This window comes from Hippopotamus amphibius, chromosome 13 (assembly GCF_030028045.1).
Source record: "Hippopotamus amphibius kiboko isolate mHipAmp2 chromosome 13, mHipAmp2.hap2, whole genome shotgun sequence".
NCBI lineage: Eukaryota > Metazoa > Chordata > Mammalia > Artiodactyla > Hippopotamidae > Hippopotamus > Hippopotamus amphibius.
In genome coordinates this window covers 97,733,379-97,750,374 of record NC_080198.1, presented here as the reverse complement: position 1 = coordinate 97,750,374, position 16,996 = coordinate 97,733,379, and the positions used below count along the sequence as shown (strand labels likewise).

The following is a 16,996-nucleotide window of genomic DNA, read 5'->3' as shown; positions in this document are numbered from 1 at the left end:
AAGATGATATCCTTTTTTATGACAAATGATTTGGGGGGCGGTAATCACCTTACCTTATATTTTGTTTTATAAAATTTCAGCTCCCGTCTTTGGATGAACAAATGGATAACCTTACTAATATTCTTCGAACAAATTTGTCAAGCCTGGTGCAAAAGGTATGTTTTTTGGAAGAAAAAACACAGTAGATTATTTTAGATTCTTTTAAAGAGCAGAATAGTACATAAGGAAATAGGTAACAGAAAAAAAAAAGCAGTGAAATTCTGGAGAGGAGTTGCCAAGGAGGGTGATAGATGTTATCTGCCAGGTAATTTTGTTCATTCCCATTCAAGAATTTTTTATTATGCATCTGTTGTATGCAAAGCGTACAATAGGACCATAAGAGATAAAAAGAAAAACATGATCTCACCTTCCTGGGGCTCAGGATTGGGTGGGTGTAGTGTTGGACCCCGTGCTGGTTCTGACACAGGAAATGCTCTCCCACTCTGCCCCTAAGTCAGCCACCTGTTTCTTCCCACGTCGGCTCACGCGCACAGGCCGTGTGCTCTACCTGGCACTCTCTTCTTTCTCCCTCTCCTTTGCCCAGCTTCTTGGGCTTTGTATATCACTTTCTTAATGAGGCCTTTCCTGGGCATCTTGACCAGGTCAAAACCCTTTTTAAGAAATACATTCTTACAGCATCGCAAATATTCTTTGTTAAGTTCCTCACAACTGTGGTTGTTGCTTTCATATCTTGGTTGTCCCACAAGACTGTAAACCCTAAAAAAAGGCAGAGACCACGTTGGTCTAGAACACTGTGATTTCCCCAGCAGCCTAAAAGGAAGAGAATAGGTTTATTCTTGACTCTGCCTTTTAGCATGGGTATGAAAAAGTCATCAAATATCTATTATAACACTCATCTACATATACTAACAAAGTAAGTGTGCCCTCAGACAACTCATTAGAAACTCTTGGTCTTTGCACTCTGATGTCACCTTGTTTGTTAAATGAAGGAATTGAACCACAAGATCTGGAAGTTCCCTTCCAGCCATTAAACCTCTTACGATGGACGACCTCCCCAAGTCCAAACACAGATAAATGTAGGGGGGTCAATCGTACCAAAACCAACACAAACACCAGTGTGCTGGGTGGCTGGCTTAGTTGCCTCTGAGGAAGCAGAAGTCATGAATGTTCTTTTTATGACATCGATGTTGTTAGGCTAGCGTGGAAACTTGTTGGCACCGTAAATCTTACAAAAGCTTATAACTTAGATTGGACTGCTATAAAAGCCTATTATAGACTAGGTGGTTTATAAACAACAGAAATTTATTTCTCACACTGCCGGTGGCTGAAAGTCCAAGACCAGTTTGCCAGCACGGTTGGGTTTTGATGAGGACCTTTTCCAGGTTGCAAACAGCCATTTTCTCATCGCATCCTCACAGGGTGTGGAGAGAGCTCTCTGGGGTCCCTTTTAAGAGGGCATTCATCCCATTCGTGGGGGCTCCACTCTCCTGACTTAACAACCTCCCAAAGGCCCCACCTCCTAATAACACCACACTGGGGATTAGGATTTCAACATATGCATTTGGGGGAGATAGATATTTGGTTCATGAGAGGCTGTAATCGCTACAGTGTTCTCTAGCAGATGTCTGAATATGCCAGCAGACAGTTAGAAACACAAATTAAACCCCTTCCAGAGGAAAGGCTGGCTGATTAGTTGAGTTGCTTGGAAATAATGACATTTTCCTGTCATGGATTTCGCTCCAAAAGATACAGCTTGGCATGGGCTATTTTGATTTTCATTGCAGCCTCATTACAACTTGTGTTCTTTCTAAGTTGTGTTTTAGGACATTACTATTTTCTATGAGACTAGATCTCCAATTTTATTGTGTAATTGTATTGGAAAATAAGAATCGCTTTTTAGAAGTTCACTTTATAGCTGCACATGGTGCATTGTATGAGTCAGGGTTTCTTAACCCCAGCACAATTTGGGCTGGATAATTCCTTGTTGTGGGGGCCTGTCCTGTGCACTGTTGGGTATTCATCAGTCTCCCTGGCCCGTGCCCACACGATGCCAGGAGCACCTCCACAAATTGTGAGAACCAAAATGTCTCCAGGCATTGCTAGATATCTCCTGCGGGACAAAATTGCCCCCAGTTGAGAAACACTGGAATACGGGTAAGCTTTTAACATGGGTTAAAAGTTAAAAATTAAAGACTTTTCACGTGACCTTCAGCAGATACAATTTAAAGCAAGTCCTCACTAAAGGGGAATTTTTTTTTAGACTTTAATGTCTGTTATCATGTTCATCTCAGCCTTAAGATGAAGGTTACATTTTAATTTTGCTTCTTTGCTCCATTCTAAGCTGACCATGAATCCTAGTGAACTGCTCTTCTACTTACTCTGTATATCAATTGATTTTGAACTATTTTTTAGGGCTATACATCTATTAAAGCTATACCTGGGATAGTGCAAAATGAAACCGTGAACGTCATATCAGGTGAGATTCCCAGTTGGAAGTAATTGTGTTATCTCTCCTTGTTAAGAATTGGCTGGTTAGTACAAAGAAATGTATTGTTAGGAACTGTTCTTTTTCCCTCTTAAAAAAATATTCTCTCACTAAAACCTTAAAAACTAAATGAATATTTCAGTTGTGCCACCTTCACCTAATGATTTTAAAAAATAATAATTCTATTAAACACTGATTACCGGCTTCCCGTGGCCGGAAGCTGCAGGGCCAAGGGCCACGCTGTGACGACAGCCTTCATCAGGACCTATCCGAGCTGACAACAGCCGTAGTTTATGATTTGGAAGGTCACATTTTGATTGTTTTCACTGTAAATTTATTTTATTTTCTAAAAGAACTTAAAATTGCTTTTTTAAAAGGAATTCTCTGTCTAGGGACTTACTTTGTCTCCTTAGGAAAATGTTCATCTGCCTTGGAGGCTGATGTAATGCTACGTTAGGGTCTTAAGCTTGTTTACAATTTTGGAGAGACAAAATTGATGTTGAGAGAATTTCACTGGTCTTAAATGACCGAATCGTGTTGAATTCAGGTGATGGTATCTGGAGCGAATGTGCAGAGAAAGAATGCAGTATAAACAGTTCTTTATGCAGGAATGAGAAGAAACCCAAGTTGTTTGCTAAGGGAAGACATCTCTGAAGCTACGTAAGACTATCTTATCTCTCTCTCTCTCTTTTTTTTTTTTTTTTTGTGATCATCTCAGTGCTTCTTTTTATCCGTTGACTGAGTGGTTTTAAAATGTTGTGTTAGAGGTATTTGATTTTTTTTTTTCCTAATAGTGTTCTTTCAACCCATTAAGATTTTGGGTAAAAAGGATGTTATCCTACTACATAGTGCTTTGGATGTTTTGTGGGTTCCCTTCTGTTTAAGATTCTAATTTAAACTAGTAAGATATTCAAGACAGAGTTCACACTCTCTCCTCTGCTAGCATCTGAGGGCTAACCCACGCTGTGCATCTGATAGCCACCTGCTTACTAATCTCTGTGTTTACTTTTTTTTGTTTCCCCTTCCTGGACCTCTTCTGTCAATACGTGCAGCCCTCCCTTGTAAGTCTGGCCAAGCGAGGCGCGCAGTTTGCGTGAGCGAGGCCGGGTATACACACTGCCGTCACCTAAACACGAGCCAGAGTTTTCCCGAGTCTGAGCTGGTGCCGCTCCACCAGGCTGAAGATCAAGCACTGGTTTTTATGTGCTTCCAAAACCAATAGCCCTTAGCTCCACGCTTTGGGCATTCGGTCCGACCCTGCACGTGTAGCTTGAGTGTCTGCTGTGTGCCGGGCGCTGCTGGGCTCCGGGGATGGTAGATGAAGAAGGCATGACCCCTGCCTACTCTTCAGCTGGGTGTGAATACAGATGCCTTTTATCCCCCTCTGGGAACCTGGCGAGGTGTGTGCAAGGCATCCTAGGGGGAGAGAGGGTAGCAGGAGGCTTCCTGGGGGAAGCCACATCCAAACAGAAGCCTGAAGAAGGCACCAGCTCCATGCAGGGTCACCAAGGCTGTGGCCTGTAGGGGGGCAGCACAGCCCTAGAAGCAGAAGGGGCAGATTCTGAGTGGAGGAAACTGGACGTAGGCGAGGGGGCGTCTACATACCACATCCCTCAAACCCTCAGAAATCCCAAGGTTAAAAAAGAGACCTGCAGAGTCACCTTGTGGAGGGTCCTGGGGTCTTGTGGCACACGAGCCATTTGGAGGGGACATCAAGCCACGGTGAGCGCTCCTCCTGTGAGATTTCCCGCCAGTGTGAACCACAGGCCTTGAAAAAAATTCCCACCATTGTTATGTAATTTCCTTTGGGAGGATGGTACCACCTCCCCGAAGGAGCCCTGGGATCCCATGGTGAGACCTGCCAGTCTTGTTTCTGCTGCAGCAGAGAGAGACGTTTACCTGCTTTTCAGGATCAGTGGACCTTGAACCAATTCGTGTGTTTTGGGTATGTCCCTGTCAAGAATCACCGTGGATAAGGCCACCTTCAGACCTTGTGCGAGCGTTGGACCACTCGATACCCCCCACCCCTGGTGGCTTTGATCCCAGGACCTGCCGTGATGGTCAGACACTGTCCAGAAAGCTGGGACTTACCTCCTCTCTGAAAGATTAGGATAGATATGAATAGAAACTCTTTGACTGCGGGAAATACTATTGCTTTTTGCATGAAAGAGACACAGGTGTCCTTTAACACGTCTCAATTTGTATGAGTCAAATAAGATTTTAACAAAAGTGTCACTTGGGGTCACTTGTTCAAAAAATTGGTTCTGGAGAATTCCTACATTCCTGAGAGCAGTTTCATAGATGGAGGAACTGTTATATTATTAAATTATTTTTGCAAAATCAAATGATTTAACCCCATGACCCTCAGCATCACTGTTCACGAAATGGGGATAAGAAGTGAGTGAACGTTTATAAAAGTGCCTGGCCCCTTGTCAGCACACAGTACATTTTAATCACCTGATCCATCTTTTTCTTTTTTTGGTGAAATAAGTAGGAGAAAACTCTGGCTTGGTTTCAACACCATATCATTTAAGTTAGCTCTCATAGCTTGCTCTTTGGTTAAGTAATTGCTTTTCGACGGGCTTGGCTACATTCATGCTTGTGGTAGAACCTTTTCATATTTTAAACACATGCATAACATGGGAAAAACTAAAAGCGGTTCAAGCTTTTCACTTGAGTTCCAAGACAAAGTTTCTGTCTCCTCTAGGTTTGAAAATGGGTAACTGAGGCATCTTTGTTTTCAGATATCAAAAGGACCTTGGATTCCATTGGTTCTGATATCAAAAATATGAGCAAAAAGATTCCTATTCAGGAGAAGCTGTCAGATTTCATCCGTCACCTTAATAACACTGAAAATTATATCCACCGCCACTTACCCACTTTGGAAGAATATGATTCATACTGGTGAGTGCCGCCTTTGAGCTGGTGCACTACGAGGTGAACCTTGCTGGGGAATGGGATAAAAATCTGACAGTATAACCAGGATAATCTTATGAGAGCACATTGTACAAAGAGGCCATAACCTGGTAAGTGTTCACTCTGTGAACTTCTATATTCATTAAAAAAGCCGAGGTATTCACTTTGGCAGTGTGTAGACTAAAACTGTAACTATACCAAGAAGACTAACATGGCCGCTGCACAAGGATGGCATGCAAATTCATGAAGCATGCCATATATTTTTTTAAAGCATGGAGGACTGGAAGTTCTTGAGCCAAATAGTCAATTATTTGCAATTTTGATGTCATCCGTGACATCCAGAATCTTGGCTATAATTATCTAAGGCATGTAACAGGATTTTAAAATTTAAAAGGAATTAAGAAGGGCATTCAGATAATATTTTCCTCTTCGTTGGTTTATAAAATAAATATGTAGAGGTCGGTTCTTACAGAAAGAGCATCCTTGAAACCAGAGAGCTGTCTGAAACGGCTGGCGTTCCCCGCTCGCTGCCCTTTAGAAAAATGCTGGTGATAGGGTTTGGCCTTGGGAGTTGACGGTGGACGTAGTTCTCAGACCGGAGCTCTAGAAGGGCAGGACTTAGAGACGCGAGGCATGTCCAGGATCACGTGAGATGTAAGATGTATTCTCCCCTGAAAGGCTTAGCCCCACGATCACACACCGGAAATGTTCCTACTGCCCAAACCCACAGAGAGTCCAGACACTCGCACTCCTGTTCAGGTTATTTTATGCAAGAACACAAATAATAAAATGATAACGATAATGACTAGCCTTTAGAGCAGAGTCACAATGTGCCCACCAGGGGCTGCCCGCGTGGCATCTCATTTAGTACCCACAAAAATCTCCTGGGTTGTCCTGTTTATAACCCTGTTTCACAGAGGCTCGGGGAGGTGAAGTGACTTTTTAACTCCCATCTGACTATGCCCTAAATTAACAACAAGCCATTTCCTACCGTATGGCTTGGCCACCCCAGCAGGTGTCGAGACACACAGAAGACCGATCCTTATGAACTTACAATCTCAGAGGTGAGAGTTTCACAGATGCCAAGAAGGGTACAATGATCTGCCCATACCAGCTCCCCCTTCCTTCCATACCCCGCCCCCCTCCTGCCCAGAGACTATAAGCTTATTTGTAAAAGAGGTTTAATGAAGCAGATGAGGCTTGCATTAACTGTAAAAGATTTCTGAGGCCAGGTTCCATGGCTTATTTAATCTTCTGTCCTCAGTATCTGGAACAAAAAGGTCACAGAATAGGTGCAGGTGGCTATTATTATAATTATCTAGTTTGTTCTTAATTGAATGAAAAACTCTAGTGACAGCTTTTGTCACATAAGTAAATTCTTTGTTTTATAGTATTTTAAAGGTTGGGAAGCATTCTACCCTTGAATGCTCCTGGGTTGCTGGAAAAGTTTGATGTCCATTCCGGGAATGCCAGTAAGACCTAATTGAGGCTCCGTTATCTGAAACGTCTCACAGGATCATTACAGAACCGAGACTTGCATGCTGCAGGCATCTGATTTAGGATGCTCCTAAAATTCTAAAACGTTCAATGCACTCATCACATAGAGAGTGTCTGGCTCAGTAAGGAACAGAATCCACTCCCCGCCCCCAAATATTCCTGCAACCGCAAAACATTTTAGATAAAAGACCAGGAGAAGGAGCCCCACATTTCTTTATCTGTCATCTAATCATGATCTGTCCACATCTCATCAATATAATAAGCACTTACAGCCTCAGGAACCTTGGAAGAACTTAAAAACCTTCACAGGCATGGTTATCCGTAGCTTTGGAGAGCTTGAGTCAACCGTGCCTCTGGGCCCCATGGAGGTAAAGCAAAGGAAAGAAGCGATCATCCTATGACCACTGAGAGCTGTTGGAAACCAAGATGAAGACCGTCTTGGTTGGATTGGAGCACTAGGGGTGGGAAGGGGTCTTTTCGCAGTCTTCTCATCCTCTGAGGATTTGACAGAAGCATCTGAGGTTTGACGGCCAAGGTCACTCAACAACTCCAGCCCCGGTCCAGCAGCTTTTGTGCCGTAATGGTGCTGACACTGTGCTTGCCCCACCAGGTGGCTGGGTTGCTTGGTCGTCTGCTGTTTGCTGACCCTCATAGTGATTTTTTACTGCCTGGGCTTGCTGTGCGGCACGTTCGGCTATGACCAGAATGCCACCCCGACCAGACGAGGCTGCATCTCAAACACCGGAGGCATCTTCCTCATGGTGTGAGTGTTGGCTCTTCCTTGCCATGTGGGGGGTGGAAACGCAGGGAGGAAACTCAGGTGTGACAGGGACCCGGTGGCCTCTGAGCCAAGCACTCTGGGTTCCGGGGATGTGGGCGGCCTGGTGTGATTGTACTCTCATTGGTTTGGGAAATTCCATGAAGCATAAAAAGTAAAGGAAACTCTCGATTGGTTGCACTTTGATTGACAAGTGTAAAAGCGATGTTTATATGTATATAAATGTATATATGGTGGGCTCCTCTTTAAAGCAACTATCGGGGAAATTATTTCCAAGTTTGCTTTCTTAATTCGCATTGTTTTTTCCCATATCTGTATATCTGTCTATCCATCCATCCATCCATTCACCATACTTGCTGAATATTGACCTGGTATCTGAAACTCTGAAACTCTAGAAACTTGATTTATAACAGAGGTTGCCAACCTGGCACCCTTGGAGTTAGACAAGTAGCCTACATTAGTGATGCGATCCAGTGTGAGGTACCAGCGAGTGGTGAGCCTGCAGTGGCCTGGAGCAGTTATCCCCATTTCAATTACATTCATATCCAAGTTCATATATAAAAAAAAAAACAACCCTTTATAGGGTACAACAAAGCAGAGGGGGCATGAGCTGGGTGGGACTGGAGATGAAGCCAGAAATGTAAACCAATAACCAAGGGTAAAAGCTTTGAATGTTCCCTAGAGGGGAAGCTGTGTGAGCTCCAACTCGATATTCTCTCTTCCGATAAGCTTCGTGGAGAATGAGCAGTGGGAGGAGTGATGGGACTCGAGGGGAGGGTGAAGATTTGGAAGAAGTCCTTTGGGCAGTAGAGAATCAAAACCACAGTCATTTCTTTGCTTATGTCACTAGTGGCATGTATTAACTTGCTTTTTTTAAACTCTGGGTCACTATAATAATTATGCTTCTTCTGAGCTGTGATTCTAAGGCCTTTTCCTTAAACCTTCAGGCTCCACTATAGTACAGGGCTTTATCAACGTTAATACAGGCACATGAGTTTCTTTTTTTTTTATCGAAGTATAGTTGATTTACAATGTCGTGTTAATTTCTGCAGTACAGCAGAGTGACTCAGTTATACACATACATGCATTCTTTTTTATATTCTTTTCAATTATGGTTTATCCCAGTATATTAAGTATAGTTCCCTATGGATACAGTAGGACTTTGTTGTTTATCCATTCTAAGTGTAATAGTTTGCATCTACTAACTCCAGACCTCCCAGTCCTTCCCTCTGCCTTCCCGCCTCCCCTTTGGCAACCACAAGTCTGTGCTCTCCGTCTGTGAGTCTTTCTATTTCGTAGATAGATTCATTTGTGTTCTTTTTATTTAAGTGAGTTTTAAAATAACCTTAAAGCTAATGACACGGGAGTCTGCCAGAATTGGACAGAGCTCCACACAGGGAAAAAGCCTATTTGTTCACATGCCTAAACTTAAGAAGTTAAGCCAGCAAGGAAGAGTATATTTGCCCAGCCTGTTTGTTTAAATGTACACTGCTACAGACAGAAAATTAATTTAATGTTCAGAATTTAATAATCGTGGCACTTGGCTGTTTTGTTAGTGTTTTGATGGTGAATTTATGTATTACATCTATGTATTACATAATTTATGTATTACATCTATTTAATTATTTGAAAGGAGGGAGTAACTTGCTCTGAAAAGTTACGAGTCATAAAGTTCTATTCCACTTTTTTTAGAGATGAAACCAAAAAGCGTGATATCTAGCTTCAAAGGAAAGAAAAACAATAAATCGGTGAAGGCTAAGAACAACTTCAGTCTGGATGTGATACTCACTTCTGCAGGTTAAGGAATCTCTAAAGAGTTAAAGTCACATGGCTTAGGAGGCATAGGATTTATCTCAGCAGGAGGCAAGAGGCTGGTAACTGCAAGTTGCTGTCAGATGCATTTTGGGTGGTCTGCAGACTGAGGGGATCTGCGATTTCTGTGCTGTTGAAGCTCGCCACTCAGCATGGCATGCTTTGCTATGCTTGGCAGAATTCCCCATCTCTTGATATATCTGGTAAACAACTGGATAGACTAATCAGACTAACTAGAAGAAGGCCGTTTCTTCTTTATGATTGTTTACTTGCTTGTAGAAATGAGAAAGAGTATATTTAGTTCAGCTTCAACCAAAACACCACCTGCTCTTTGAAAAGGGTGACGTTACCCAATCAAGAGCATGGTCTCTTTAGCAACCAAACAAGAATCCTTGCCTGCCAGGAGGATCCTGGTGAAAGATCTGGAAGGAAGGCAGGCAGAGAGTCCTGGCTCCTCTCTGATCCTGTGTCTTCTGAGGGTCCAGGGAGCATTTCCGGGGCTGAATGGGATGCACTGGTGAACATACATCTGCGGGGGGGATACGGATGATTTCCCCAGAGATAAGGAGACCTAATTAAGACAACCAGAAAACAACCTCTTGTACCAAAGACCATTATAAAACGTACAATTTTAGCTCTTGCAAACAATGCCCAGATTGTCCAGATCTTTGAAGAAAAACGAAAACCACATGTTGCCATGGGCATATGACATACGGCGGGCAGCAGTTTCAGCGGTTATAGTATTTCAGAGAGCAGTTTGTCAGGCTATAGCAGGTCATTGCCATTTTAGGGAATGTGTTTTGAGGCAGTAGACCAAACTATGGGAAAAGCATTTTGAGCAGAGACGTGATTTTGCGGTGTTTGTTGTAATAGTGAGGGATTTGAAGCGGCACGCGTGGCAGCGACCGGGAAGGGGTAGATTACGTGACCCCTGAGAGGAACAGAGAGGTTGGCTGTCCTGGGTGGCGGACCAGAGTTTCTCAGGTGTTCGACAAGGCCCACAAAATCATGCACGTGTCATTGTAACCGTGTGGATCAGGAGTCGGCAAACTTTTCCTATAAAGTTCCAGATAATCAATGTTTTAGGTTCTGCTGATCCCTGATCCCGTACAGTATTTGCTGGGTATTATCATTCTTGTTCCTGTTTTTTCTTCTTCTTCTTGTTCTCCTTCTCCTCCTTTACTACGGTTTAAGCACAGCAGCCATTCTTATCCCACTGATCTTACAAAAACAGGCCCTGGGCAGTTGCATGTCTATTCCTGACCTGAATACATGCATGTTTAGGAAACAAAGGCTGGAAATGTTAACAGCATGCTGTTTAGATAGTGGGGTTGTTTTGAAGTGTTCTCTCAGAGATTTTATTGTTTGTATAACTGTAACACACGCACGCGCGCGCGCACACACACACACACACACACGCGCGCGCACACACACACGCGCACAGACACACACGCTCACACACACACGCACACACACACACACACACACACGCGCGCACACGCGCGCGCGCACACACACACACACACACACACACACGCTCTGATGTGCACAGTTAGAACCCTGGGGTCTGGAAGACTCTTCACACATCTTCCCTTTCTGTACACTTTCCCTGACTCAGTAGCCTCAGTCCATTTGAGAAGGTCCAAACGGACTTAGGGTCCCACCAGCAAACATATCTTGCTGTTTACTTCAGAGAAGCTGCAGATGTTTCTGATGACTCCTTGAGCCTTTGCCCTGCCCTTTCGGAACACATGAGGACGTCAGCCTGCACACTTCTGAGGGTCCTTGCTGGTGCACCAGCCACGGAGTAGGATTTGGCTAATCCATCTACATGGATTTAAGAGTTTGCTCTCTCTGCGTCTCCACTGGGCCCCGAGCACTGCTAGAGAAAAGTCGTACAACAGAGCACAGTAGGATGCCTACAAAATTTTGATTCCCCACCTCACATGGACCGTCCAGAGCCCCGCAGTTCCTTCTTTCCTCCCTCCCTCCCTTCCTTTGTTCGGCGATGGTCTTTCCACTCTGATACATCCATCCTCCTTAATTTCCTCTTCTCTTAGCAGATGGCTTTACCTTTTTCTTCACGGAGAAAATAGACGCCATCATAAAGTTTCCACCACCAAACCTCTAAAGGCGCCTGCGCTCAGGCTCGTGGAAGCCAGAGGCACAGGGGTCTCTCCCATCTAGGCTCCTCCCCCCCAACCCCCACCCCTGTGCTCTCAGCCCATCCCTGCCCACCACCCCGAGCATGGAACGGAGCCCCCCTTCTCTCTCCTGCGTCTTCATTCTCTTCTCCTCTTCTAGACTTTCTTCTCAACGCTTAAACATACTCTGTTCGCTCCCCTTCATAAAAACCAAAACAGGAAACCCCTATCAACACCCCTTCTTCCATCTAATGCCCCTCTCGGCACAGACATTTCAAAATAAAGATCTGTGCCTCCCGCCCATCTCCTGGCTTCCCACCTCCTGCCCAGCCCACGCCACTGTGACTTCGTTACCTGTCACTTTCAGGTCAGCAATGACCTCTGTCTCCAATACAATGGACTTCTTTGAATCCTTTTCAAACATGTCCTCACAGTGACTGGAACAGCTGCCACTCCTTCTGCAAATACTCCTTAATCCCCCATCAGTGACCTCACACCCTCATGGTTTCCTTCCCGCCTCCCTGAGCCTTCTTCTTGGTCTTGTTTGCTGACTGTTTTTCCACCACCTGTTCTTCAAATGGCAAAGTCCCCCAGGCCCAGTCCTAGGCTGCTTCTCCCTCCAACCCCAGCCCCAGGGATCAATCACCATTTCTAAGCCACTGATTCCCTAAAGTAGGTCTGTAACCCAGGCATCTGTGCTCCAAACAGCTGGTGGACTCCTCCACAGCATCTGCTCCGAGATGTCTCCCGGGTAGCGTGACCAGAAGCCCGTCTTCTCTCCCCTCCCTGTCCCTGCTGCGGACAAGCCCTGGTGCCCTCCTTGCCCCTCCCTTTCCTTCACCTCCAGTGCCTGTCTTCACCACATCCTGCTGCGTCTGCCTCCCAGGTTACACAGGTTACACCTCTTTTACCCGATGACTTCCCTCCACCGCGGCCAGCTGCATCAGGCCACCACCCGGGGCCAGAAACAGCCCACATCCTTCCCCACGTGAGCACTTGTCCATCCATCCTTCACGCTCTGCTAAGAGGGCTTCTCTTCGGAGAGAAACGGGGGTGTGTTCCTCCTGTGCTTAAAGGCCTCAGTAGCTTTGCCTCCCCGGATTCCCCCAGGTCCCTCCCAGGACACCCTCACCCACCTTTCGAGCTGCCGTTCACTCTCTCTGCCATCTCTCTGGATGTAGGGCTACGTCGGCCCCTTTCAGACTCTTAAGAGTACATTTCCTACTGTCAACCGAAAAAAAAAGCACAACCTAAAAGCTGAGAACACAGCCTCTCAGATCGCTCTGAGGGACTGCTCCAAAGAGGTAAGGGAGGTGCTCGGATGTAGAGGAGTTTTCGCAGCAAAGACCAGGTGGTCGGAATATCAAAAGATTACTGTTCATTAAAGAAAACCAGACATCTCAAGTTAGGGAATTTAGCACTTTTCTGTGTATGGAAAGATGCAAGCGTCCGGGCTCCCTGAAATCATTCCTTTGGTATACGCCTACGCTCTCTGCGACCAGTATTCTGTGTTTTCTCATCCTGAGTCTCCCCAGGGAGCATCGTTAGGGGGTGGCCGCAGGAGCTGACGGCTTGATGGCAGGCATCCTGTTTTTATGCTGATGTTTACCCTTGGGGCAGATGTAATGTGGTGGCTTGACGGCTGCAACATCCTTTGTTTCCTGATATGGCAGGAGGCATTTTTTCATTGATACTACCTTACAACCTCCTCACTCACTGGAAAGCCTTGGTTCACTCAAATGACTCCAGAGCCCACATCTGAACCATGGTGCTGGGCCGCAGGCAGGCCAGGAACTCAGTCCGAAGTGTTCCCTAAACAAGTACCTGGTGCTTCCTTGTCTGCACCCCTAGGTAGGCTGACCCACTTAACCTGCAGAAAGCTGAAGACTCCAGGTCATTTTATACACTGACTGGGTAGAATGAGTAAGTCCTAGCGGGTAATATGGAATAATTCCCTGTAGAATTAGTAACTTTATTTCTATTTTTTCTCCAGAGGGGTTGGATTCAGTTTCTTATTTTGTTGGCTACTGATGACCATCGTGGTTCTGACTTTTGTTGTTGGCGGAAATGTGGAGAAACTGGTGTGTGAACCTTACCAAAACAGAAAGCTATTCCAGGTAAATATGGCTTTTGCACCCATTATGAAAGGTTTGAGCCGAAACTTTTCTTTCCCCCTATCTTGTGGGTTTCTTCAAGAGCAAAAAGATGAGCGGCTGGCTTGTCCTCGATATGTTGAGATTCCGTCTATTCGTCAGAGCAGAACAAAATATGCAGGTCAGTGCAGTTGCCCCTGGAACAGCAGGGAGCTAGGGGCGCCGGCCCGCCACACATTCAGAACCTGCGTACAATTTACATTCAGCCTTCCCTATGCATGTTCCTCCATGTCTCCTTTCTGGGATTCAACCACCTTGGACCATGTAGCACTGCAGCATTTACTACTGAAAAAAGTCCGCTTATAAGTGGACCCCCGCAGTTCAAACCCATGTTGTTGAAGGGCCAACTGTATTCTTTTTTATTATTATTTATTTTTTAATGTAAGTGGAATCAGTACCAGGAATTGATTGTAACATGTGGAGAGAATACAGTTGTCCTCAGCAGTCGTTCCCAAATGTAGACCATCGGAGGATAAATTCCCAGCTTCCTTCTGTACCTCAGGAGGTTTCTGACATTTCAGATAACTTCCCAGGTGACGGTTGCCCACACAGGTGGTTTGAGGGCCGTAAAGTTGAAGTGAAAGAGACTGATAAATGACACACCTCATAGCTGACGGTTGTCCCTGGTGGGAGTCTGATGAGGGATTTGGGAATTGAATTCGAGCTTCACTTTCGCCTTCTGAGACCAACCACTTCAGACTCTAGGGGACCAGGTCCAAGTTTAGCTTCGGTAATTAATGAGGAAGTTTTGATCTACATATCTGTCTTCTAACTTGGACTTTCCAGTGTTTTTCTCTAGATTCTGATTTTTAAAATATATGTGTTTTCCTATTTTATTGTATATATTTTTTCACCTGAAATCTGTTATAAAATCAGGTGAATGACTGCTAAAATAAACTAGTTGTTGTGATGGTATTTTAATTAGTTAGTTGAAGAAAATCAAATTGGGAGCATTGGTTTGTCAGATGATCTCCATTTGGCCTCTTGATAAAAAATGATAATATGTCAAGCCAGACTTCATCATCTTTCGTACTATGTTAAATCCTTAAAAAGGAATTCTTAAAAAGTAGAGGATATTGGGACTTCCCTGGTGGCACAATGGTTAAGAATCCGCCTGCCAATGCAAGGGACACGGATTCAAGCCCTGGTCCGGGAAGATCCCACATGCCGCGTTGCAACTAAGCCCTCGCGCCACAACCACTGAGCCCATACACCGCAACTACTGAAGCCCTTGCACCTAGAGCCCCTGCTCCACAGGAGAAACCACTGCAATGAGAAGCCCTTGCACCGCAATGAAGAGTAGCCCCTGCTTACTGCAACTGGAGAGAGCCTGTGTGCAGCAACGAAGACCCAATACAGCCAATAAATAATAAAATAAATTAATTTATTTTAAAAAAACCAACAGAAAAATGAATTTCAAGAAATTTTTTAAGTGTAGAAGAGATTCTCAATCAACATATAAAAAGAAAATAGAGGATATTTAGAAACCAGTTACATTCCTTAAGTGTATATACCATCATGTACCAGTTAGCCCACCTTAAATATACATGATGTGATGTCAAAGAATGTGCCAGATTCCATTCCTTGTGTCTAGAGGGAAGTAGGGAAGAGCTGGGTCTGCTGCTTCATGGCTTTCTATTAGATATTCTTTTTTTTTATATATAAATTTATTTATTTATTTATTTATTTATTGGCTGCATTGGGTCTTCGTTGCTGCACACGGGCTTTCTCTAGCTGCTGTGAGCGGGGGCTACTCTTCATTGTGGTGCTCAGGCTCCTCATTGTAGTGGCTTCTCTTGTTGTGGAGCATGGGCCCTAGGCGTGTGAGCTTCAATAGTTGCGGCACATGGGCTCAGTAGTTGTGGTGCACGGGCTCTAGAGCACAGGCTCAATAGCTGTGGCGCACGGGCTTAGTTGCTCCGTGGCATGTGGAATCTTCCCAGGGCAGGGCTCGAACCCGTGTCCCCTGCATTGGCAGGCGGATTCTTTACCACTGCGCCACCTAGGAAGTCCCTCTGTTAGATATTCTGAATCAAATTATCTATTCTTCTTCCATCTGAATCAAATTATCTATTCTTCTTCCATTTCTAATGTGTTTATTTTACTAAAATGAAATGTTCCCCCCCAAAAGTTGCCTCAATAATTCCTCAATAATGCTACCCAGTAGTTGATCTATTTGTTCTAATCACACTATTATTTTCTAGTTTTAAGTTGAAAATCAGGGATGAAAATCGTGATATAAAAATCCCCCAAGTACTGTATATTTAACAGAATCTTCATTTTATCACATGCATGTTATGTTGTAAAAAAAAAAGGTTTTTGATTTGTTCTAGGTTTTGGACACACCGTATTTACTAAATGCGGATTGGAAATACTACCTCTCTGGCATGATATTCAACAAACCAGATATTCACCTCACTTTTGAACAAGTTTACAGGTATAAATAATTGCACCATGCATGTTTTGCTACTCAGAATGTTGTGTTTTTACAATGAGAATTTTGTTTTCGACGTGTCTTGAATTTTAATGATCAACTTCCCAGTTTTAGAAGTAAGCTGTTCTCTGGTCTTAGCAGTAAGACCGGAAAGATAATCCTTCCCCTGAAACCTTCTAGGACTTAGGGTGGTGTTGTCCCAAGCCGCTCTGTCTTAATCACTAGAATTCACTGATAAAGGTGACCCTAAAATACATTCTTGTTTAAGCATCCCCCTGCCCCAAGTAAATGCCGTATAACAAGAATTCATTGGGTGGCTCTGTCGATGGAAATAATCAATAAACAGGGGAATTCCTTGGCGGTCTAGTGCTTAGGACTCGATGCTTTTTCACTGCCGGGGCCAGGGTTCAATCCCTGGTCAGGGAACTAAGAACCTGCAAGCCATGATGTAGCAAAAAAAAAAAAAGAAAAGAAATAATCAATAAATAGTCTATAATAGGAATAGAAAAGAGTTTTATTTGAGCCAAACTGAGGACTACAGCCTCTCAGATACCTCTGAGGAATTGTTCCGGAGAACCATGGCTTTCAGAATAGTTTTATATCTTGTCAGAACAAAGAACATTAAACACGTCAAGGACACATTCATTAAAGGTTTAAAAAAAAAAAAACAAACAGATCAGCATATACACAGTGAGTCAGAGTGGCCTTGGCACCTGGAAGGGAGTCTTATCATCAAAGGAGGACCCGCACTGGTGTCCCAGGGAGGTTTAATCTTTA

General features: G+C 44.2%; 1 protein-coding gene and 1 non-coding gene across 4 annotated transcripts in view; both read left to right on the top strand.

Moving 5' to 3' along the window:
- The window catches only part of PROM1 (prominin 1), a 118,181-nt gene that overhangs the window by 83,325 nt on the left and 17,860 nt on the right, over positions 1-16,996 (top strand). For all 3 annotated transcript variants that reach the window (XM_057705236.1, XM_057705234.1, XM_057705235.1), the window contains exons 9-14: positions 81-155; positions 2,413-2,476; positions 5,230-5,389; positions 7,509-7,661; positions 13,626-13,749; positions 16,119-16,222. In XM_057705236.1, the coding sequence (XP_057561219.1) occupies positions 81-155; positions 2,413-2,476; positions 5,230-5,389; positions 7,509-7,661; positions 13,626-13,749; positions 16,119-16,222 (680 nt within the window). The remainder of the gene's footprint in view (positions 1-80; positions 156-2,412; positions 2,477-5,229; positions 5,390-7,508; positions 7,662-13,625; positions 13,750-16,118; positions 16,223-16,996) is intronic.
- LOC130835441 (U6 spliceosomal RNA) lies at positions 5,562-5,664 on the top strand. The gene has a single exon (XR_009048925.1). It is a non-coding gene; the product is annotated as a U6 spliceosomal RNA (small nuclear RNA).